The following is a 25,970-nucleotide window of genomic DNA, read 5'->3' on the forward strand; positions in this document are numbered from 1 at the left end:
TTTAATTATGTTCAGATTCACCATATCACCTCCATCACCTCCATCACTATCCATCCCCACTCCACCTTCATATGGACATAATTCACCAATATCAACACCAGCCCCTTCCCCTTCCTTAAAGTTTATCAAATCCATTACACCACCTTCATCACTATGAGACAATGATACACAAATATCTTCTGCAACCTTTGAACTTAACATCACTGCCTCAACCTTCAATAAATTATTTTTCCAAAAGTTAACAACATGTATGTTAAACATTCAATCTTTAACAATTAATCTATCACATTTAATCTATAATAATTAATCTATCACATGTGATCATAACAAGCCATGTTTGTATGTTTTTAAAGTACTCCTACTGTTATTTCAAACTTTAATGGCATTTGAATGTATTATATTGTACAATTAATGGCAATTACCTAACCTATAATTTTAGCTAACCAATAATTTTAGCTAAACAATATTGTCTACTGTTATAAATAATATTGTTTTATTTCAAACTTTAATGGCATTTGTATGTACAATTAATTACCTAACATTACCTATAATTTTAGCTAACCAATAATTTTAGCTATAAACAATATTGTCCACTGTCATAAACAGTATTGTCATTTGTGATAAATAATATTGTCATTTGTGAAACATAGCTAGATTAACAAATAAATGTTACAGATCCAAAATAGCAATTGTAAATGTCATTATTACTTTTGACCAAACCCCAATTCCAAAAATGCACCAATCGAATAATCAAGTTAATCCCAAGAACAGAGTCAGTTAACATACCTAATTCCCGCCAACTAAGTTCTAGCCACAATCACTTTCAATCAGCTCCATTGATGTAGAAAGACCCAGTACGCATTGCTACACCACAATTTCTTAAATCCGCTCACAATTGACGTGCTTTTCCCCAATTATCCAATTTATCCCTTCATCTCTAACCCTAAAAACCCTTTATCATTCAGACAACAAATTAGGAGACAGTAATGGGGGTCTAAAGAAGATGAGGATTGAACGAGAATGAAGATGGGGAATGAAAATGAAAATGGGGAATGAAAATGGGGTAGCTCAGCTAAACAAGATGGAGAATGAAGAACCCTAGATTCTCATCTTTGTCTTTGGATGAATTAAATCAACCCCATTTGCAAAATAACAGACCAACTTGTTGTAACGGTCTTGGAAAACACGCCAACAATGTATAAATTTGGGGCATACAAGTTCATACGTATAAAATACACACCAATACAAGATAGGGGCCCACCAACAGCATTTAATATTCATAAAATTGGTGTGCTGGTCCAGCACGTTGCTGGGCTAAGCGTCCCCCTACGCCCTTACCTCCTCCTCCTGTTCCCCCACTCTCTCAGTTATATCCGTTGAAGCGCACTCAACGTTCCCTAGTGATGCACAGTTCAAGTGCTCCATTGAAGCGTACGGTGCCGTCTAATACTTGTAATCCCCATTGAAGCAGCTTCTCTGGTTAGTTGTTTCTTCTTTTTGTAAACAATTTCACAATGGGTTTATCTTTCATCTAATCTTATTTAGTTTAATTGTCAGTGTATTAAGTGTAGGGTTCGAAAATCTCAACTATTGCTTCTAAATTCTAAGATTATGAAACCATCATTATAAAAGAAGATATGAGCCTAAAATTATGTGATTTTTCGAGATAATTGAATCAAATTTGGTTGCTAATGTATTGCACAATCCTTCAATCTTAGGATTCAACTATGAATTCAGACCTCGTTTTGGACGGGCCTGATAATAATAATCCAGAAAACAATATTCAGGTAATCCCATTTGTTTTCTTTGTTGAATTATGTATTTTCAATAGTGAAACTGGTTAAAAATTAAAGCGATATACTAATTGGTATATTCCTTTCGATACGGATAGCCTTTCTTTGTTCTTCACAGGGGTTGTTCTTCTTCTTCTTTGTCGCGGCCGAAATCCAAGAGGAAATTAAATGAAGAAGCTGTGAATGAGTTTGATGATCGTTATCCATATAATTTGAGAATTAGTGCTTTTCATTATGTGTGGTCCAACATTGACACCACCATCAAGGTAGTTATCACACCCCTTTTAATGAATGTATATGTATAATTTATAGTTATTGTTTTAGAGAATTTGCTGGACATCTTACACTTTCCTAAGGTGTTTGTTTGGATTAGAACTAGGATAGGAGACAGACTATGAATGTACTTGAATCTTAATGGAAATAAAATGGGGGAATGATATGGTGTTAGTAAATAATGTGTCAAAGTTAATTATGTATAGTTTAAATATCCTAATGTTACGATTAGGAAAGAACAGAGGAGGTATGCCTTTCATTTAAATTGCACTATAGGAGTAAGCAGGCTGAAATTTTAAAATTTGGATTTCCTTGATTGTAATTTTATGTATAAATATTTTGAAATAATTTATGCAACCTTTCTTCATGCTAAATTGGTATTCTTCCTTAACCTTTCTTTTTTTTTTTTTTTTTTTTTTTTTTAATTTTTTTTACAGGGTGTCCTCAAGGAAATCAACTTAAGCATATTTAATGAAGTGAGTTCTTGGGTTCATCAATCATTTAAAGCAGTGAGATCATGTGGGGAACCAGGCTATGCTGAAACCACTCATCCATATCCTATAGCCCTTGATGCCTTGTCGAAACAAATCTACACTGGGCTCGTATATACCAGTAACTACTCTACCCAAGTCTTTATTTGTGCTAACACGGTGTTACATCTGTACAAGTTTCTGTAGTTCATACAGGATACTACTTTTCTTAAATTATTAAGTAGCAAGTGGCCTGGAGAGAGAACATGTAGAGAGAATAAATTGGATGCTTGAGTGTAGGGGATTAATTTAGTATAAATATTAGAGAGGAATAACCTGCTTAAAGTAGATTGTATACTTTAAAATGGGAGGTCTATTATTGTTAGATGTATACTTGAATATTGGATTGTTTTCTCAAAAAGATAGAGGTGTGGAGCTTTTGTGATTTCCAAACTCTCTCTATGAATTTTAATAAGATTATCATATATAGTGATGCCTTTGTAATTATATACTACTATGAGTATGACTATCAAGTAACTGACAAGTGACTACAACATAATAATTTAAATAATTCAAAGTTTACAACAAGGAAATTTTATATGTTGTGTGCAGAAAATATGGAGTTTGTTGATGATCAACTTACCTTTGAAGAACTTGGCAATCACTTGAAGTCTGGTGGCTGCCATGTAGCTAATATGTCATCACTGGACTTCTCAGCTAAGAATGGGATTGGTGGTTGTTTGACTTGCTTATTGAGAAAGTTCCTGAAGGTTGCACTGGATGTAAGTACATTGTATTATATGCATGCTGCAAAAGATTCTCTAGCCTTAATCTACCTTTAAGAGTTACTTTTGTATTTTCTGAGCAGGATGCTGATATGTCCATTCTGGCATCATGGTACTGTGGACAAAGGGAGTCTACACCAGTAGTCATAATCATTGAGGACATGGAGAGATGCTGTGCTTCCGTCTTGTCCAATTTTATTTTGATGTTAAGGTATTTAAGCTGTTGCCCATCCTTTGTTGGGAAGATAGAAGAAGATATAATTTCATTCACTTTTAACGAATCCGAGGAAATTTCATTTTTCACAGTTTCAAAAGCCAATCAATGCGTAACAGTTGCATTCTGAAGCAATGTCTGCAGTCTATTATCATAGCTAGCTTTATACCAAAACATGTTTACTGTTAATCCATGATGTCCTCCAAATTTGTTTCTTAATAGTTATTGGCCAGTGGCGAATACCGGTCAAGTCCAGATATTAATTTTTTGTTAATCAAACAAAGCAATCAAGCTGAAATATTTGTTGCTTCATGTTGGTGAGTTGCAAATGAACTGAGTCAGGCTCATTTTTAGTTTGTTGGAGCTAAGGTTCATAAGAATTATTCCTTTGTTTTTTCGTTATAGTTCCATTTCTAAATGGTACGACTTTTAAGAAATGTCTTGTAGGTGTTGTAACTGGTAAATTACAAAAGAGCCATGGAACTAAAACAAATAGTTAGAGAGTCCATGTGGGGTTTAATTGAGGAGTTGACAACATGCCACCAGTAGTTATTGCTGCCACCCTTGCTTAGACCGCCATGCACACCCAGCACCTTTATAAAATCACTACTAAAGTTCACTTGACCCAAAAAACAACTGCTGTTACTGCTTGAACTCACCTAAAACCACATCCACCATCCACCTAAACTTAATCATCACAAAACAAAAACCACCACCATCACAAATGAGCCTACCCAAATTGACCATCATCACAAACCAAAACTCATAACCCTAACAAATTGAGCTTAACCAAGCCTACAACAAGAATCTACTACTCCCTTCGTAATTTATTACTTGCTCCATTTCTCCATCCGTGGAGTTTTAGGAGCAATAGTGGAAAGTAATAAAGTGTGATGGAAGTGGGGTTGGCTGAATAATAAAAAAAAATCTTATAAAGAAAAAGTGAGTATAAGTGGGGAGGAGAAAGAATATGAAAAATATTAAAATATGATATGAGGGGACCACTCGTGGGGAGGAAAATAGTAAAATAATGTTTTATGTTTCCAAAAAAAGAAATAGAGCAAGTAATAAATACGACCACAAAATAGAAGTGGAGCATGTAATAAAATACAGAGAGAGTATATAGTTTGTGCAACACTTAAATGTCCAAACCCACCGTCTACACGAATCAATCTTGTTTATATTACTATTTTAACAAAAGGCAATGAGAGAGATGAGACTATTCAAGCCCACAAAGCCACTACTCATTGGAGTGGATGAGATTGAAACGTTGGATGAAAAAGGTGAATGGGTCAAATTTGGAGGAGGTAGAGTAAGTGACATCTCATTAAGTCGTTGGAGTTGGACACTAGGGGTAATTTTGTTGTTGGTGGTGGGTTGGTGCTCTCATGGTGGGCTTGTAAGGATGGGGATGGATGGAGTGGAGGAGATTGAAACGTTGGACGAGAAAGGTGAATGGGTCAGATTTGGAGGAGATAGAGTAAGTGACATCTCATTAAGTCGTTGGAGTTGGACACTAGTGGTAATTTTGTTGTTGGTGGTGGGTTGGTGCTTTCATGGTGGGCTTGTAAGGATGGGGATGGATGAAAGGGGACTATAAGGGAGAGAACATTAATGAGTCGAAAAGAAGTTTTTCAAGCTTGACTCATTTACTTAACAAGCATAAGAGTTTTATTCAAGTTTGTTTATTACCTTAACAATTGAGTTATAATCGAGTTTTGATTGAGATTGTTCGCGAGTAGTTCGTGAACGTATCAACTCATTTTCCCTCTATGCTGGTCTTTTTTCTTTCTAGAAATTAATTATTTTTGGTCTTATATAAATGATGATTAGATGCTTCTTTCACTTTGGTATTCAATTACTTAATTTTTTGCTTCCATTGGACCTAAGTTTCTAAGTCTTGCTCATTTTTTTTTCCAGCAAATGGGTGGTTAAAATACCAGTCATCGTAGTAATGGGGGTCGCAACGACGCTTTATTCGCCAGAAAATTTGCTATCTTCAAATGCATTATTGTGTCTACGCACTTGTAAATTTGTCTTGGGATCTCCAGCTCAAAGAATGGATGCTATTGCTGAAGCTGTTCTCTTAAGGCCTTGTTCAAGGTTTAATGTTGGCCACAAGGTGGCTGTTTTTATGAAAGATTATTTTTTGAAACATGATGGTACCTTGACTTCTTTTATCAGATCTTTAAAGGTACAACACCTAATTCCAATGCAGCTTATTAAGTTGAAGTTTTACATTGTGTGTTTTAATGATTGCCCTTTTTCTCTCCTTCCTAGATATCTTGTATGCTACTTTTCTCGTCCGAGCCTTTAAGCTTCTTGCTAAAAGACTTAGATGCTGAAGATGATTTTCAGGTTTGGTTTCTACCCACTCCAATATTCTAAATTTTTTTTCACCTCATATTACTGCATGTATGATAATCTGCTCATTTTTCTGATGATATTGATAACTGTCTTGTTTATTTTCTTCTGGACTGTTTTGGTCCACAAATGATCATATTATTGAAGAAATTCATGCAAAAGATCGTCTTGCAAAGCAAAAAAAAGTCATGTTTTTTGTTGCTGCTTTAATCACATAATATACAATTTTTTCTTTGCCACTATTATTCAACTGGCTTATCTTGTGAAATTATATTTCTTTCATTTCAGAATATTGTAATACATTCAATAACCACACTTAATTTAAAAGTGCGGCTTAGACACCCCCTAGGTGCAAGGTGTGAGAGCTGGAACCTTAGCTCTTCCAGGCGCAATGATCTACGAAAGGCGGTGCCTACGTGCTTTTACTAGGTTCTTCCCCCCCCCCCCCCCCCCCCCCCCTCCCTTTGTGCCTTATGTTGTCAGTGTCATTTGTTGATGTAGATAATAAAAGAAAAACACCACGCGACTTTGCAACATTCAGATTTACTAAGGAGAGAGAAAACCCATATCCCCCAATTCCATTTGTAAAATCCTAGGTATCGATCACATGGCCCTTTCACCTTCTCTCATAATTCTTTTTAATATTATTATATAAATAAAGTGGAGGCGTGCCTCTTTGCCTTGTGCCTAGGCTCCAAGGATTTTTGCGGGTGCATCTTGTGCACTTTAAAACTTAGTTCCCACATTATAAACTTAGTTCCCACATTATAAACTTGTAAACGTTGGTCAATGATTTGCCGAAGTTTATTTTGTAAGCCTACCTTGTTTATTATTTATTTATTTATTTTGCTGAGATGTTTTGAAAAGAAGGAACTAGAAAGTGTATTTGTAAGACCACCTTGGTTTTTATTAAATAAACTTTTGATCAAGAATAATAGGCATTGTATAGTATTAGCATGATCCTTGGTATTTATTTAATATGCATCATCATCTGATTGACTTGTTCATCTTGTAAAAAGCAAAAATTGCATGTATTGCATGATACTCTATTTGTCGATCATGGTTGATCAAGGCTACAAGCATCCTTGACATCTTGTCTTGTCTATTGTAGAGGCCTATTATGTGGATCAAATATTCTAGACTGTATTTAGCCTTAGTGTTGCTTGGAGTTGATTAATGCTATGTTAGGAATTTCGAAACCCTTAACGTTGCATTTTCTGTTGAGTTCTCTCACGTGTAGGAAATATGGGAAGAGAAACATGCGTTTATTCAGGATATCATGTTGAAACATTCTTCACAACTTTCTTGCAGAGGGTATGTACTATGTAGGGATGCCATTATTTAAAATTTTTTTTCTACATTTTCTATTTGCTCTTGATACTAAGAATTCATCCATCTTATTATAGTGATGATGTTGGTGAACTAACCAGTGAAAACTTGATCCATGCTATTGGCGAGCTTAAGAGACTCCACCAACGCTGGATCACAGTAGTCAAGGTGAGCTGTCAAGCTTCTCCTTCTGTTTTCTTTCATTAGTTTTGTATATATTGTTTAAATCGATAACATAGTCTTGTTTTCAATTGTGGCTGTTGACTAAAATTTTACGAGAGTATACATTTGCTCTAGATTTTGTGGGTCCTCAATTCGTTATAAATATTAATTAATTATACTTTCTGCATTAATAGTAGGATTTACTCATACTTACCATCTATTTAGCTTCACACATTTAGATTTTGATGTTACTGATCTGATTGGGGAATATGGAACCAAAGATTTTGATGTTACTGATCTAATTGCAGTGCTTACATGAAGCTGGAAAGCACCAAAATGTGCAGCTGTTAGATTTGTATTGTGATGCCCTTGATCCGGATGTTCATAAATCTGGGACTTTTTATAAGCATGGGAGATCTTTAAGGAATGGGTGTTTATCTAGTCAATATGATGGCTCTCCCAAAAGACCTTACATATTTAAAGCAGTGAATAAGGTAAGGTAGGTATCATATTTTTCTGAAAATTAATTTAAGTGGTAACCGATTTGCAAGATTTATGTGTCATCAGCTTGTGCATTATTTAGTCATCAGAAATGAACCTAGTGAATGTAGAACTCATAGGTGAGTTTATTTGAGTTCATGGGGGCTATCTTTCATCAATCCTGAATTGTACCTTAGCTTAACAGAAGTGTTGTACTAAGAACCCAACACAGTAGACTACACTGCAAAACTCACCTAATGAACTGGTGTTATTCATTTTTTTTTTTCTAACATCATCCTCTAACATGTATCTATACTTATACAATTTGTGTTGAGGGTGGAGTGAGAAGAGGGGAGGGGGGGGGGAATAAGAAGTAAATTAAATCCTACATATGATATAGGAAAGTAATGTTCAGTGTTACGTATGTGTTGTTGTGAATGTGGTTTCAATGAATTAAATCCTTTTCGACGCATTGAATGCTGATTGAGGGCAGGATGCTTATTGTTTTAATTTTTTGTGGCTTAGGTGTTTTGCTGACCTGTGTCCTCTCCATCTGATGTGTGGGCTTTTTGTATTGTCCCTTTGGTTTTATTTCTTTGTGATTTAATTATATAATGATTAGCCTTCCTTTTAATTCTTAGTTGGAAATGAGTAAGGCGGTAAACTGCAATAATCTATACCCAACTCTGCTATTAGTGAGATACATGCTGCTGTAGTAGCATTCGGTCTTGTCAGTATTGACTTTAGTACATCTTATCTTTCCAAACATTTCATCACTGCTTATGGCAAGATCTATATTGTGTAATCATTGGTGGTAATTAGCCAGCAACTATTGGAACTCAAATAAACTCCTTTGTCTTAATGATTCATGACTCTTGAGCTTGACAAATTGAATACTTGCCTGAACTTTAGGTGGACTTGGGTTGTATGACTTTATTTTAACATCAAGCTGTGGTAAACTGGTTATACTTATTTGCTTCAACATTGGCGTTCCCTTAGCTAGGGGTTCAAGCTATAGCGAAGTTACTGCACTAGTCTGTCTTTACAGTGATATATGTGAGCCAGAAAAGTTGTTATACCAAGCAGTTTAAAGCTGATCTTTTTTTGATACGACTGATTCACAGTTGATCTAGAAGATTTCTCTTTCTGCGGATCCTACAAGTTAAGGCACTTGTCAGGATATTATTAAATAACTTCAAATCATATATTTTCATTTATGGTTAATTTGCAAGGAGTCTGAAAAAATAGTACTTCCTCCGTCTCATATTACAAAGCGTGTATTCCTTTTTGGGTAAACCAAAATTAAAAGCCTATTTCTATTTATAGGTTGTACTTTTTGACAATAGTACCCTCTTTTTGATGAGTAGTCAGCTTTTTTTTTTTTTTTTTATTTTTTTATTTTTTTTTGGGTACTAATGATGTCTTTTGACATCAATCCCCAACACTTTCTCTCTCCATCTCTTCAATAATTTTCAAACTCTTTTTTCTTTTTCTCTATCTCTCTAACCCCACATGCACATATGTAATCCCAATCAATAGTTTTAAGGAATCAACATCCTCCTAAATTTCCGTGAAATAACCCAAATAGGCATTGTAATATGAGACGGAGGGACTATTGATTTGGTTAATGATCATACTCTCTCCGTTTATTTAAGTATTACACTTGGAATGACACATAGTTGTCGGCAAATTATTTGACTTGAATATAAAAGATGTAGTAGGGTAATTTGGAAATTAAAATAATTATAAGAAAAGATAGTGGGGTTATATTTTATTGAAAAAGTAAGTTATGTGAGAGGGAAATAAATAATAAAGAAGTAGAAGTAGTTTGAGCGGGGACCGTGAGAGGAGAGAAAACTAATATTTAAATTGAGTAGGTGCCAAAAAAAAAAGAAGTGTAACATTTAAAAAAACGGTCGTATATTGAAGTTGGAATAAATATTTTGGGCATTTGCCTTTTTAATTTTCTTATTATTTTTTTTTATGAAAATTTGACAAGAATAACACGACCTTTTAGCAGTCTTTCAAGAATAGAACAACCTTTGGATTATTTTAAAATGGAACGACCTTTGATACACATCTTTCAAAAATGGAACAAAAAACGTGTCACATGTGTGATTAGTTAAAATAATTTAATTTAATTTTAACATTTTTCTTTAATAATAATGATTTAAAAAAACTTAAATTTTTTTTAAACAAAAGAAAGAACTGAAATTAAAAAAAAACCCTTCCCCCGACAGTCACCCCATCGTCGAGTCCTCCCCATAATCGCCGGCGGCCACCGAGCCACCCGCACAAGAAATGTTTTGAGAGATTAACAATTCTCTCCCAACAAGCTCCTCCTTCCACCATAGCTCATATAAGCTAGAAATGTCGGATTACAACCGTAATTAGATTCGAAAAGGATCAAATTATCGTGCAATTTTGGAACAATAGGAAACAAATCGCAGAAGAGAAGGCATTTTGGGGATGTTTTGTACAAATTAGGGCATGTAAGCAAAGATTTGAAGATTGTGAAGATGGGTTTTTTTTGTTGGGGGGTCGTTTGACTTGGGTCATTGAATTTTGAGAGGATCTTCTAGGTTTTTTCAATGGCGGAGAAGGTAGAGTTCTCGGGTTTTGATGGGATTTTGAATCCTAAAACCACCACTTGATTTGGGAGTTTTAGAGTTTTCGGGTGGTGGTTTAAGGAGGGAAGGGGGTGGAGATGATCTTTTAAGGTGCGAAATGGGTTCAGTGGATGTGGTTTGGGCGTCGATTGGTGGGGAGAGGAGGGTTTTTGAGGGGAGGGAGGAGGGTTGTAGGGTGGGAGGAAGGTGGTTAAGAGGAAGGAGCTGTGTGGTTGGGGTGTGGGTTGTAGGGTGTGGTTAAGAGGGGTGCCGTCGGCGCTGGTTAGGGGGCTCTGGCCGCCGGCGGTTATAGGGAGTTCTTGGTCGTGGGGTGGATGCTAGCACGGGAGGGTTTTTTTTATTATATTTTATTTTTAAAAAAATTTTAAGCAATGCTACCTGGAACGCGGGACGGTATAGCGTTCCCTGTATCGGAACGTGCGTACCGAAATGCGAATTTGACGCGTTCCAGTTCGCGGTGGTTCACGATCTGGTTCGTCGATGACGGAGAACCTGATTTTAGTAAGATTTAAATTGCGGTTCTCGGTGGTTTGCGATCTGGTTCGTCGATGATGGAGAACCCGGTTGTAGGGAGGAGGGTTGTAGGGTGGGAGGAAGGTGGTTCAGAGGAAGGAGTTGTGTGGTTGGGGTGTGGGTCTGGTCAAGAGGGGTGCCTTCTTTGGCCGCCGGTGATTATAGGGAGTTCCCGGCGGTGGGGTGGATGCTAGCAGGGGAGGATTTAATTTAATTTAATTTTAAAATTTTTTTTAAGCACTGTTACCTGGAATGCGGGACGGTATAGCGTTCCCTGTACCGGAACGTCCGTACTGAAACGCGGATGTGACGCATTCCAGTTCGCGGTGGTTCGCGATCTGGTTCGTCGATGACGGAGAACCCGATTGTAGTAAGATCTAAGTCGCAGAGTTACAATTGGGTTATTATTTGTTTATAATTTCGGGTATAATTGAAAGCTTTTTAAAAGTTTCATCAATGGAGGAGGGAGATGAAGGAACGTGTAAATAAACAAGTCTAGTGCAATAAATAAAGATTGTGGACCCCCATATCCCCTTTTCTTTCTATTTTTTTTTAAAAAATTGCCTACACAGTAATCAGTAACTTATTTTATACTGTGTACAGCTGCATAGCATGGGAAATTGGCAATACATTAATTACAATTTCCAGAATTCCAGCTTTATCTTTTTTTTTTAAAAAAAAAAATCGAATATGTAATTAATTTACGGTAAATATCAATCTATAAAATTAAAAATTTAAAATAACACTATTAAAATAAAGACCATACGTTCCGGGAACTCTAAAAGCTACGTTCCACGCTCTTATACCAAGTTCCGAAACGTCCCGCGTTCCATGTAACGTTGATTTTATGTATTTTTTTAAAAAATTGTTAAAAAAAATTGACCAATGACATTGCGACACGTGTCACTAGTAACCTATTATATAGGTTACCAACCGGTTACATTTCACAAAGATCATTCCATTCTGAAATAATTTGAAGGTCATTTCATATAATGGAAGACTGGTGAAACCGTGAAAGGTGGTGTTATTCTTGGTAAATTTTCCCTTTTTTTTATTTTTATTTTTATTGCAAGCTTGTATAAGGTTGGTGGTAGCATGTAACATGACTACTATACAATAATTTCAACAAGGTTGGATAACTTCAATGTGCTAGAATTTTGTAGTTAATCTCTTCTTACGATTGGTGATACCATATCTTTAAGATAATTTGCTTTTTATTTGGACCTCATCACACGTAGAAGCTACTACTTATGCGTATCAAAATAATGTTCTCGAGGATTTTTGGGTAATTGCAAAAACCTTGTATACAAATGGTTGTTCTTGAATGTCCAATCACCCAATCTCATTAAAGTCACCCTTTCCCTTAAAGCTCTCTATATAAAGGTAATCCTAATGTTCAAGTACACAATACATTCTCATGCAGGAATTTCTATTCAAATAATTATTTATCCAGTTGTGCTCATAGCCCATACTATTGTGTTGTGTTTAATGTGGCCCAAATCCATAAGCCCAATTATCCATGTCTCAAGGTTTCTAGAGATTCTAGTATATATTGGCGGAAAATTGTGGAATATACTAGCATCGGTGAATTCTAATGAAACTTCTAGATTTATGTGGAAATATATAGCGGAGAGCAGAAAAAGTGGGTACCCTGTCCCGGACCCGGAACTGATTTGAACCTGCCGGGTCCAAACCCAGAACTGGATCCAATTCCAAATTCTTGGAACTGGTTCCAATCGGGTCCGGTTCCAGTTCTTGATTTTTTGGATTGGTACCGGGTGGGTTTCCGGTTCTAAAGTTTAAGGACATGCATAGTAAATCTGGTGGACTTTTAGTTTTGCGTTAATGCGTTTATTGTAATAGCCAGCCCACTTAAACTCTAAAAGCTATACCCACTTGAAAATTCAGCCACCTCACATGCTCAAACCCTAGATCTTAACTCTTCTTCATTCTCTATGCTCTCATCTTCATCCTTTTAAACACATCAGCCATTCTTTCTACGTCACTGGTTTTCTTTAATTTGCTCTTCATTTATTCTCCACATTATTATATGGCCTTGATTTAATTTAAGCTAGCAGCTTTATCATTATTTTTACCATTCTTTGAGCATATTTTGCAAAAATCGGTTGTTGATGATGAATTTAATGATGATGGAACAACAACAACAAAGATGGAGCAAATTGAAGAGTTTATACTCTGCAAATTGTTGATATGCTATGTAATTTATAGATAGCTAATTAATTTTATTTATTATTATTATTGGCAGTTTAAAGGGGATTTTAAACAATTTTTAAAGTACCAGGTACCCAGTATTGGAACCAGCTCCACTGGTTCCGGGACCGGTTCCAATAATGTTGGACCCGGTACTAACCAGTTCTGGGACTGGTTTCGATGTTTTCAACCGGGTACCCGGTTTTGTTCACCCCTAGAAATACAAGGAGCATGCATGTGTAGATGTTTCTTCCCCTACAGACCTTCCACCACCATACGTCAATTAAAAATATGGTATGCTAGGCATCATTTGGGAGCATGCAATCCACCTACATACTCTAATGTTCCTCCAGGGCTCCAATCCTCAAATACACTCTATGAGTGTTCCCCAATATTTTGGCTTGTAGAGATTATTTATAGTCAATTGGCTCTCTAAGAATTATAAAGACTGGAGATGCTCTTATACACACTATCTCCTTATCTACTATCCCCTTCAGTCTGTGAGTCATAGTGAGAGTTATTATTATTATTGTATTACTCACCATTTGGTTTTTTTGGCCTTTTTGGAGGATTTTTCACATGTTAAATATTGTTTCCCTCTTTATTATTCATCTTGCCTTTATTATCTTCCTATTATCGCATTACAATTTGTACATCTCTGCTTCCGCTACACACTCACAACCATGACATACTTTACTGGTTCTGAACTTTTTTTTTTCTTTTTGAGTAATTACTCTTATTAATATATAATAATCTTTTGTTCTAATTTTGCTATAGAGATACTTACTTCATTTTGGTTTCCTTACTGGATAAATAAACATGTGTTTGACCAGGGATCTTTCACCAGCAGCATTATTTGAATTGCTTAATAACTGGGAGAGACATGCTGATGGCGTATTCGAGGTATGATTATGACTTATTATTGGCTGTTGCTGATTGAATATATAATGGGAAACTATAACTGTGTGATGCACAAATGTGTTGGTTAACTTAGACTGTATATGCTGTTTGTCATCTTTTGACCTTGTTGTATGCCCAGTTTTCGGATGTTTCCCTCCACACTTCTCAGAAAAGAAAGGGTGGGGTTTTTCTGATGATTGTCATCACGCTCATTTAATAAATAAACCAATGAGAAATGTATAAAGGTAGAGAGTTTTGCTAAAAATTAGTGTTTGATATTTTTCCAGTGAGAAGACTTGGTGTAATATCATGTTTTATAGTCATAATTTTACAATATAATCAGCATCATTAGCAATTTAAAATTTTCCGTTATGTTGCTATTGGTCGTTCTTAAAATTTGTCCAAAGCTTCTGTTACTACATACTATTCTTAAGTTGGAAGATCTGAAAAGATACTGAGGTCTTTTATCTCTAATTCTCTATCAGACTTGTCAGAGATCTGAATTTTTTGCTTGAGATATCTTGAATTATTATTTAAGCAGTTAAGCTTTAAGATATCAAATATGCGAAACTCTGATCTCTTGCTTGGAAGTTTGTTTAAGAGATTGGAGCTTAGGCAGCGAAAGTGTCATTTAGGTCTCCTAAATTTCCATTCTCGTCTTTTTAATTCTCCTTTTGGCTTTAGGTATCCATCTAATATATTGGAGTTACAATGTGATAAGATTATGTACTTGAGTAAAATCTTTCTCCCTTTTGTCTTGATGTGGTGTTGCTCCATTCTACATATATTCTTATTTTGGTTTTGTAAAGTTTAGAATGGATGATCTATGTGATCTTAAATAATTGTTTGCTGAAAATATCCCGAGTATAGTTTATCAAAGGAATAAAATTCTTTAACAAAAACTTGTTGAAAAACAGGAGAAAGACGGCCTCTGTATCCATGTTGATGGAAAGTGTGTAAGATAATGTAACGAACTGCTACTACTTTCACTCAATATTTCACAACTAAATGGAAGAACAAATAAAAAAAGAAAAAACAATAAGAAAAGTAAGGGAAAATGGGCTGCTTTTTGATTGATAAAGATGGAAACTTTCTTACAAACGGTGGCTTGTCACCACTCTCCAAGGTGACTTCAGGTCACAACTGTCCAGGATTCAATTACCACAAAAAAATAGCTGACTAAGCCAATCCCTACTCCCCCTTTTTATATATGTACACAGCTAATTACAATCAGCAAAAAGGCCAGCTAGGCGAGCACAAAAAGCCAAGGTCTGGCACAGGTACACCTAACCCCTGCAGCAGTCATTTGTTGCTAAGTGACTGCCCACTGAAATTGATGTGCTGCTGCTGCTCCACTCCTCTTGCCCCAACAGTCTGCCTTCCTTTTTTTGTGCCTCCTTTCATAAGTGATGATACCTTAAGGCTGCACCTCATAGTTCGTTGCATATAATGTCACCAAGTTGTGAACCAAAGTTGGATCCTGTCTTCTTTTCTAAAGCTATTCACACTCATCAAACACATCCAGTTTGCTAAAAAAATTGATTCTCTGGGCTTTAATTGACTGCAATGGGTGGTTCACTTATTTTACTTGTTAGGTTAACCAGCTGTCTTTGTGCAGATTTATCAATTGTCAGTTTGTGTATTTTCCTTCTCCTTACTTTTTTTTGAATAGCAAAAATATTTCATTAATTAAAAGTCATACGACATCTACAATAGAGATTCGACGTTAACAAATACATAAGATATTGAATCAAATAAAATTTTCCTTCATTAAAACCAAGATCATCGAGTAGATCTTGCACTGTGGAACATCTCTCGCTTATATCGCTTGAAAATACAGCCTTGTTGGAGAGACAATCTAACAATGCTCTGTAGCCGTGAGGATGTTTTATAACTTTTTCACCAACGAAATAATTTCATGACAATCCATTAGATCTAATATTATGGATTCAAAACTAAGAAATTTCTCCCTCGAAAAGAGGAGATGAACCTTGTCTTTCAAAGGAGGTCGAAAAACCCTTGTCATCAACCCTTGAAAGGGGCAGACAAGTTCCTCCTAAAAGGATTAAAGGAGGAAGCATTATTATAAACCTAAAAAAACTTTAAAGAAACAAGGATTGGGGCTTTCTACCGGTTAAAACCGATGGAAGCCGCTTCAAAGTTCAACAATGGAGGCTAGGGTTTTGGATAGAGGAAGGAGGAGAGAGGAGAGAGGAGAGAAATTTTATTTTTTTGACAAGCTTTTGATTCCTTCTCCTTACTAGATGTGTCTAATATTGACTTTGTAAATTACTCTTCACTTGGGACGGTCCAACTTTAGGTACTTTGCTGTGTGAAGATAGAATGAACTAACAAGGAAGAAAGGTTTCTCATTTTCCATAAAAGTATCAATCTTTTCTTGTAATGAAGTATACCTTCAAACATCCATTCTAATCAAGCTGCCTGACAAGCATGACGTTTTTTTCTTCCACTGCTTTAGTCAATTTTGTAAATATAATTTAGTAGGTGCGTCAAATAAAGTATAGGCGCTGTACGTAGCATTCCAAATTGTCATTTTTCCTAACCTTAAGGCTTGAGATATGCTCATATTCCAGTCATGGTATAAAAACTCGGCCGTTATGTCACGAATCACCCGAGACGTAACGGATTTTGAAGCTGCCGTTCCGATATTTACCGGTACAGCACGCTACTTTACAATACTCCGCGATTTCGGCCGGTACGGCCGTTTTAAAGTGAAATTCGGCCGCATCAAACGTTACCAGCGAATATTCGAAGAAAAAACACCCAGTTTTAAGCTCTCTTGACATTTTTTTCGGTGAGGGATCTGAATTCTCCATAAAAGTCGAGTTCTTTTTAAATAAAATGGGGTTCAACTAGTTATCAAACATCACTTTTTATCCTCTTTTCAAATTGACCTGGCCCCACTGTTCTCTTTCCTTCTGCTTTTTTCTTATTTCACATCCCACGTGACCCCCACCCCTTCTCTTCCCTTTTTTTCAATGCACCAGGGCCCCACACTAAAAAAAGGATTTTAATTTTAAAATATAAAGAGGGGTATAAGAATACATAATAGTAAAAAGGGAAATATAGTGGTATATTTGGTATAAAAAATATAAGATTTTCAAAATTTAAGAGAAAAACCATTGTAAAAATACAGAGTTTAAAACTTAAATATAATTTTTTACGCGACAACCGCGATACGATCCGCGATCAACGCATCAATTCCGTTACCGAATCACACGACCGTTTCCGCGATCGTGACCGAAACCACATTTTCGTACTATGATTCCAGTTATATATTGGATAGCCTCATTCTATCATGGAATTTTTGTTTATTTATTTGTAAGTTTGCAGTCTGCCCAACTGATATTTGATGAATCAGCCTCTGTTTTCTAATGTCTTTCTGTATAATGTTTTGACATGTGTGTGACAATTCTTTTATGGATGCTTTATATATGCTTTCTTACTTATAAAATATACTAAATGTTCACTTGCTATAATTTCGAGCTTTAATATTGTAGCTGATTCAGCCATCTCCATGAATCATTTTAATATCATAGATTGGCGATAAAGTCAAGGAGCTGCAAGTTATGATGAAGTCTGCAGATAGCAAGAGCTCAGGAAGCGATTTGATGTATGATTCCTCGTAAGATTCTGTCTTTAGTCTATGCTGTTGTTAACTGAGCTTCTCCGTTCCTCCTATTTTTCTGATAATGTTTAACAGCTTTATTAGGTGGCTCAAACCTCTGATAGGTAGACTTTGCCAGTTTCTCAGCTGTACTGTTGTCAACATGGCCTGACCAGTTGTGGAAACCGAATATAGGACCTATAAGGGAGAAAATAATTCATCCTAGAGATAATTATCAAACTGAATTGAAAAAAGTATTCAACACTACACGTGTACTAGATCTAGAGTTTATATTCCAAAACCTTAGATTTCATAAGCAAGGCAATGGACTGGATGAAACTTTAAAGGGTATTACTTGCCCGAAGGGGGCAACCTTCCTCGTAATTCCATTGTTGCTTGTGCGTGGTTGGTCATTGATTGCGAGAGAGAGAGAGAAAGAGGTCATTTGTGGATAAGTAGGAGGTTTGATGTGGTAGGAGAGTATGCTTTAAACTTGTTTGGTGGGACCTTCCTTTTATTTTTCCTTCTTTTATTAAGTACCTTTCAAATTACCAACTGTGTTAGAAAACAATATTTTTTATTTTATTTTTTATATTTACTGCCTCTTAATTTCTTAAATACCACGCTTTGGCTTTTACTACCATGTAAAGTGTTTTTTTGTTTTTTTAACCACCTTAAGTTTATCAAGTTATTTGATTTCACTTCCTTAACTCGAATTCCTTCCAAATGTGGGACCTACTAACTGATTGTTTTTTTTTTTTTAATCAATTTTACTAACACTTTTTGAGTTGTTACATTCTCCCTCTTTATTTATCATGTTCATCCTCTTTAGTTCTCATTATCCCATTTTTGGTTGTCCTTAGATGGTTTGATGAGGCAATTTAACATATTAAGGCGTCAATTTAGCCTACATTAGTTCAATATGAAGTAAGTGAACTTAATTTTGAAAATAACCTCTTTCAAAATATTCTAATTTGCATATGAACCTTAAGTTTACATATTGAATATGATGAAAAATTAGTCATTTTAACCTAACAATAATATACATTGTGATAATGAGTGCAATATGAAGTTATTTACTAAAATATGGACTTAATTTTTAAAATAATTAAATTGATAAATTCCCCAATTTTCCCTAACTAAATAAGTATAATTTAGAAGCTTGATTCTCTTCTGATGAACACCAGTATAATTGAAGCCACCTTTCAAAAAAGCTTTCCCGAAGACATCACCATAAATTGTTTAAAATCCGAGTTAAGATACTAAATTAAAGAGTTGATAAACTTAAGGTGTTACTTAAAAGATAAAACGAAGTAAAATATGTTAATAACTAAAATTTGTTTTAAAAAAAATCTCATTCCTTTTGTATTGTTTTTTTTTATTACTAATTCACTATAGATACGTAGATTAAGAAAGTTTTTTAAAAAGTTAGTGGTGTAAGATACTGGTGGATAAAGTAAGAGAGATGGAATACAAAGGTGGGTGAGTCGAATAAAAAAGATAGATAAAGTAAGAGAGGGTGGAAATGTGTAATTATTGTCGGGTAGGATCTATAAGCGGGGTTTGCCAAAATGGAATAAAGTGGAACTGATTTAAAAAAAGTTTTTGATTGAAAACTGAGTAAAACAAAAATATAAGCAGTAGGTAGTAAGTACTCCATCTGTCCCCATAAGTGTCCCCTTTTCTTTTTTGTTTGTTTGGCCCTTGACAAAATGAAAAGAAATGGATTCGATTTGGAAATAGGACCTAATTGGAAAGCGAGTTGAACAAAAATAAAAAGGAGGTAGTATATACTCCATTCATTGCATAAATAGTGTCCCCTTTTCTGTTTTTATTTGTTTGGCCCCTTCTATTTCTATAAAAGGCAATGACCCATGACTTGTTATTTGTTATCTCCCCTGCTACCCTGCTAGTCTCTACTAAAGGTTAGGGTTTCACTTTCTCTTTCATTTAATGTAAATACTACTCCCTCTATCCCAAAAAGTTGTGCTTGTTTTGAGTTTTTCAGGGAAATTAAGGAATAGGGAGATTCCAAGATTTTAGTGCATTCTCATGTCCTTTTTGGCCCTGCAAATTTTTTATTTATTTTTGTGATACGAAAAATAAAATCAGCATTGATGAACAAGGAAAAAATATGCGATTTTTTATTTTTCCCAGTGAAAAGAGCGAAAAGCCAAAAATAACTCATCTCCTCTAATAGTTATGACATGGATTTTTGTGAAGAAAGATGGGGCATGCATGATATTATAATGTGCTGATGAGGGTATAATTGTCCAAAATCATATGACAAAATATGAATGATTTACAAAATGAGCACAATTTTCTGGGACGCTCGAAAGTTGTCTGGGTACATCTATGTAGAGGGAGTATTCTGGGATATATATTCCTTTCTTTTTGAGAAACAAGTACTTCTTCATAAGACTTTTTTTTAGTACAACGCATTGTTTTAATTTATTAATTAAATTATTGATTGACATCCTCCATCATTCTTTTATTTCTTTCTCCTACTCACTCTTCTTCATCATATCTTCATTTCCTCTTCCTTCTGCTCTATATCTCCTCATCTTCCTCTTGCCTCACAATATGTACTTGCTTAATCTATAAAGTAATAGTGTCGCTCAGAACCCATGAATTGAAGCAATACGATAAGGTAAAGATGGGATTTTATTACAAAATAAATCATTTGTGTTGCTAAAAATTGTACAAGTAACATCAATTATATGCTCCTACTTTGCTTATTCACGCAAATTTGGAATCTAAGCAAAAAAAAAAAAAAAAAAAAAAAAAAATAAAAGGGCTACAGTTGGAATCTTTCGTCAAAAGGAATTACTGCGCTCTTAGCTGTGATGAATTGGAGTAGCAAACAGCACTTTCTAGGCATTCAATGGTATAATTACAGGATACTAAGGAGAGGTTGGGAGAGAACAATGCAGCCAGTACACTGAAGTAGTGATGCAGTACCTTGAGGAAAGCAGTGTCCTACTTCTATTTATGAAAATTCAAATGAAGTAGGAAACAACTTGGAACATGAAATTTTCATTATAAGGGGCAAAGTAGTGAGGAGGTCAGTAATCATCCTCACTAAATGCCCAACTTTTTCACTGAGATAGCACCTTTTATCTGACCTCTGTATTCGAGTCCCTGTGTACTTGAGTCTGAGTGTCATAGACTCGAGAATAGGACAATCATCCTTGATATATAATATTTTAGCATGACCTTGAATAAATCTGATGTAGTTATGAGTCTGAGCACCTTTTATTTGAGTCCCCTGTGTCCTGTGTCATAGCGTCATAGACACAAGATAAGGATAAGCATCTTTAATATATATCATATTGGCATAACCTAGGTGAATCTGAGGTGAGGTTTATGAACAATTTTCTGATGTCGCTAGTGTGTGTATGGAATTGGTTTTATTTATCCACTAAGCAGTTGTGGAGAGAAGAATGTAGCAGTTGTATCCATGTGGATTTGCATGTTAATTAAGGCCATAACCCCTTATGTTTCTTCAATTCTCCACTAAGCCACTACCCTTACATATGAGAAGGGAAATAGGCAAGAGAGAGAGTAGATCAACGACTCCAATATGACATTTGAATCATTGTTATTTATATAATTCATCCTGAATAACATGTCTTATTTATACATCATCCTATCTTTGAAGTATTGATAGGAGCTTGTTTTCCAGTTGGTGAAAACAAATATCTGCATCATAATAGTGTGAAAATCGGTCACTAAAAAGGAAAATGTGAGAGAGTAGATCACCGACTTCAATATTACATTTGAATCATTGTTATTTATATAATTTATCCTGAATAACATGTCTTATTTATACATCATCCTATCTATGAAGTATTGATAAGAGCTTGTTTTCCAGTTGGTGAAAACAAATTTCTGCATCATAATTGGTCACTTTAAAGGAAAATGTGTGAGAGAGAGTAGATCACCGACTCCAATATGACATTTAAATCATTGTTATTTATATAATTCATCCTGAATAACATGTCTTATTTATACATCATCCTATCTTTGAAGTATTTATAGGAGCTTGTTTTCCAGTTGGTGAAAACAAATTTCTGCATCATAATAGTGTGAAAATCGGTCACTAAAAAGGAAAATGTGAACATGCTTAGTGAGGCATGTTGTCAGGTGCTTGTTGTTTTAATCTTAATGTAATTATTTCATTATCATTGATGTGATAGAGTTTGTGGTAGTCACAAATCTACCACAATCCTCTATATGAGCTTGGAACCGGCAATGCTTATATTAAATTTGATTCCTGAGATGAGGGATAGATGTAAAATCGTATATATTCAGGGAAAGTTGGATTTACGAATATCGAGGATAAGATGAAGGAGAACCAATTACTTTGGTTTGGGCACGTGACACGTCGACATAATTGATGGAAGGATGGGATGATAAATATTTCAAAAGAAGCCAAAGGAGACCAAAGATTTGAAGAAAATGGATATGCAAGAGAATCAGTCTGGTTTGGGCTTCTGACATGCTGAAATGAGGATGCACTGGCAAATCTGTGGGTGGGAGGTTGGGATAATATAGATTTCAAAAGAAGCCAAGGGAGACCAAAGATGATTGATGAAGGAAGTTAAAAATGCTTTGAAGAAAATGGATATGCAAGAGTATGTAACATTAGATAGAAGTAATGAAGAGTATTTGTGGATGACTACATGAGATATATTCTTGGTTCATGCAGCCGATCCCATCTTTTTGGGAATAAGGCTTTGGTCGTTATATTTTAACTGTTCTTACTTTTTTGAGCAGTTGCTCATAGTTTATTACATTGTTTATTTAGGTGGCCGTTTGCATCTAATTATTTTCATATTAGGATATTGGAGGCATTAGGCACTAGCATATTAAAGTATATTAATCTGGAACAGTAAAGCTGTTCCATTATCCTTTCCATTGTCAAGAGCCATAATTTTCTGTATAATCTGTTTTTCAGGTCCCAAAAATCAGATGCACCTAAAGATCCAAAACTATGGAACAGTAAAGCTGTTGCATTGATTGAATGGATGCTTCGGTAATGATCATCATCTTTCTAGGGTTTATTTCCTTGTCTTATATGTTTGCTTCTGTATTAGTTGGTGAAGTTTAATCTGAAAAACTTAGCTTTTTATAAGTGCTATTTGTTTGATAATCTTTAATTTACTCCTCTTCTCGCTGTCTTAATTGGTAATTGATTGACAAATATATCTTTGGTAGGTTTTTGTGTAACTAAACTAACATTCCTAGAAAAAATGTTTGTTTGCACAGAGATCAGATGAAGCCCATTGAGAGTTTTCCGTTTCATGAAATCTTGTGCTTTAAGATAGTTGACAAGCTTCAAACAGTAAGTATTTTATTTTTATTATTTATGCTTGCCAAAAGGATTCTATGTTTGCAGGTTCCCTGTAGGGAAATGTTGACTTTGTAAATGTATGATGCAAATATAGAAGTTGGGGCTATTTCTGGTTAATGAAGTCTTGTCATCCTAAGGGCTTCTAAGTCTTATCTATTCCATCAAAGCTCATAACTTCACATCCTTAATACCCTTGGACATTTGCGCTTAACTATGCTTTTAATTTTTTAGCTCATATACATGATGGAGATTAATCTCATGGAGGAAGTCATCAGGCACATGTTATGTTTTATTGTCTTCTTTGAACCTTTGATATATGTCACTCCGTCTCTCTTTCCATAACTTTCTCATGCCCATCTCTTCCATGAATTCTCTTTCATTGTGCAGAAGGTGACCCCTTGGGTTCTTTTGTGGAGAAATATAATTGTTCAATTGAGGGTTTTTTGCTGTTAAGTAATGTTGTGATCGATGCCTGGTAGCTAATCTGTGGGCAGCTCTGGGGAATTAGCAATAGGAGAGCAACAGATATTCTAGAAAAGAGTATTGAAAAAAGACATAATTTCTAAAATAGACTTTTTTCTACTGTGATGTTATTGCTGCTGTGATTAAAGAAGCAATACCCAACACGCCCTTCAAGTCAAGGGATTGGATGATGGATCTAGCTTGGGCATCTTTTCGTTCATAGTGGGATATAGCCCGTCCCCTTGAGTGGATAGGACTTTAATTTTTGTTATGGGCAGCAATTTGATCTTTTTCTAGACTGATCAAGGAATAATGGCTGTTGACAATCGATAGGTAATTCTTTGTGTACAACTATTTGTTATTATCATAGTTGCCTAAGCATTATATTTTCATCTGTGCTAGGCCTTGCTGGGAGATCCTAGAAGAAGAATTCAAGCTGATCTGCTGGAGTTCCATAAATATTTGCACTGCAACTGTTGCAGCACTAGGGGAAGCAGATTGCTGCCATCACTTCATGACACTTCAATATTGTAAGTAGTTTTGACTTATATTCAATACTGACATTAAGTTACTGTTTCTGTCTCGTTTTTATACTGGCGTGCTAATGTAATATTTTCTCTTATTTCCTTCCTCTTTAATTTCTGCTAGTAATCCAATTATTAGTGCTGCTCTTGATCTACTGCTTTTATTGAGCGTGTTTCCTTGTGTATGCTATATTTTTTTTGCTTTTCTTTTTCTTTTTCATAATTATTATTAGAAACAATCTTTTGTATGTCTGAGGTAAGGCATTGATTGTACAACATGGAATCTGTTTAAGGCTTTGCTAAGCTGGTTAAATTAGGTGAAGTTACAGTCTTTTGTGTTACCTCTTGCTGTCTCAAATTTTCAATAGGTGAAGTACATCATTTTAGAGTGTGAATTTGGGCTTGATGACATAACGGTTGTTCATGTCATTTCTAAGAGTATGAAAGTTTCTTTATTTACTAATAAAAAATTAAATGAAATATATTTTTTTTCTCTTGTGAAGATATGTTCTGGCTCAAGAGCATGGTGATATCATTAATGTTCATGATTGGTTCCAATCTTTCAAGGCAATTCTTGTAACTCCACCTACAAAAGCTAGGAGTAAGTCAAAGCATTCTTCAACTCCTAAGAAAAAGAAGGATATTAATAACCTCAGTGAAGCAGCAATTCAGTATCCTTTGATTTCTTTATTTGTAATTTAATTATCAATATTATTACTTATGTTGATGGTGCTTTAAGATGGAATACTCAAGTCTTTTGTCCTTTGGGTGCTTTGGTGAACTATAATTGTGATATTGCTTATAATGTAGTTTCAATTCTTTCAAATTTCTTCTTCTAGCCTGGTATTGAATTCCATTTTATTTAAATTAATCTCAATGTCTTGTGCTTACTGCCTCTAAGAAGTCCCACTGAAAATTATCCCAGTAAATTGAAATGATTCTGACTTGAAATCCTTAACCTTGTTTTCAAAAGAGCACGTTTCTGCAAGGCAGTTTCAGAGCTCCAGGTCACTGGACTACTACGAATGCCTACAAAGAGGCGTCCAGATTTTGTGCAAAGAGTTGCCTTTGGACTGTAACAAGAATCATGAAGGCTTTACTATATGTGCATCATCTTGCATCTTTGGCATGAATTCCAATCTTGTAGGTATTTTACTCTGTCTCTATTTTCTCCATAGTGACAAATTGTGGTACCCTATATACTGGCCACTTTCTTTATATTGTGGTTCCTTATGACGATCCATGTTAGCCGATCCCAAATCATTTTGGGATTAAGGCTTTGTTGTTGTCTCTATTTTCTCCATGCTTTGTTTATCCTCCCCTTTTTGTAATTTTACATCAATCAAAATCTGCAGGCTCACTGATGCTTTTGTTTGTACTTCACTTATAATTAAGAGAAAGAGATGTGCTAAGAAGACCTTCCTGCCACAGCTAAATTATCAAGTGAAGCCGATCTTTGTTAGGGGGTTGAACCTTGCTGGTTCGTCTATTATTGCTTGTAAGAAAGTTAACTCTTCACAATGCTATGATATCATTGATATGTATGTATTTTTTTATTTACTAATGGACAAGTTAACATCTTTTCGAAGCCAATAGAGCTTTATGCATTGTTCTCTTCAATTTTTATTTTTTTATTATTTATTATTTTTTTTTATTACTTATTACTTAACAACAATGACTGTCAAAATGAAACACTTCTTTAAAAGAACAGTGAAGCTTTGGGGCTAGCCTGGATTCAGTGGGGCTAGCCTGGATTTAGGGTAGCTAGTAGGGGGTAGATTTTATCAGAGAAAATAGACAGGAGCCTAATTCATGAAGGGCAATGTTTCAGGACTAAATTTACATATGTTTGGCATGACAGTAACAGATTTCCCTG

General features: G+C 35.1%; 1 protein-coding gene across 6 annotated transcripts; it reads left to right on the forward strand.

The window, feature by feature from the left end:
• Positions 1-1,319: 1,319 nt before the first annotated feature.
• Positions 1,320-25,687, forward strand: LOC145580192 (origin of replication complex subunit 3-like). Of its 6 annotated transcripts, none has more exons than XM_081637587.1 (19): positions 1,320-1,479; positions 1,719-1,787; positions 1,892-2,059; positions 2,504-2,678; positions 3,149-3,318; positions 3,405-3,532; positions 5,456-5,729; positions 5,816-5,893; positions 7,140-7,213; positions 7,306-7,396; positions 7,699-7,889; positions 14,058-14,127; positions 17,685-17,770; positions 22,713-22,790; positions 23,024-23,099; positions 23,973-24,100; positions 24,598-24,765; positions 25,068-25,241; positions 25,450-25,687. In XM_081637587.1, the coding sequence occupies exons 2-18, from the start codon at positions 1,728-1,730 to the stop codon at positions 25,171-25,173; spliced, it is 2,121 nt and encodes a 706-aa protein (XP_081493713.1). In that variant the 5' UTR covers positions 1,320-1,479; positions 1,719-1,727; the 3' UTR covers positions 25,174-25,241; positions 25,450-25,687. The 6 variants fall into 6 exon arrangements, with proteins under 6 accessions (XP_081493713.1, XP_081493714.1, XP_081493715.1 ...); XM_081637588.1 differs by having other exon boundaries at positions 25,068-25,237; XM_081637589.1 differs by having other exon boundaries at positions 17,685-17,758.
• The last annotated feature ends 283 nt before the right edge of the window (positions 25,688-25,970 follow it).

This window comes from Chenopodium album, chromosome 14, assembly GCF_948465745.1.
Source record: "Chenopodium album chromosome 14, dcCheAlbu1.1, whole genome shotgun sequence".
Taxonomy (NCBI): Eukaryota; Viridiplantae; Streptophyta; class Magnoliopsida; order Caryophyllales; family Amaranthaceae; genus Chenopodium; species Chenopodium album.

What these genes read in the sequence shown, in the direction of transcription:
- LOC145580192 (XM_081637587.1), top strand. Translation starts at nt 1,728, where the DNA reads ATGAATTCAGACCTCGTTTTGGACGGGCCTGATAATAATAATCCAGAA. An exon ending in ATGCTGAAGATGATTTTCAG is followed by an intron (nt 5,894 to 7,139) that starts GTTTGGTTTCTA and finishes TCTCACGTGTAG; the next exon opens with GAAATATGGGAAGAGAAACA. An exon ending in ATGCTGATGGCGTATTCGAG is followed by an intron (nt 14,128 to 17,684) that starts GTATGATTATGA and finishes TTAATATCATAG; the next exon opens with ATTGGCGATAAAGTCAAGGA.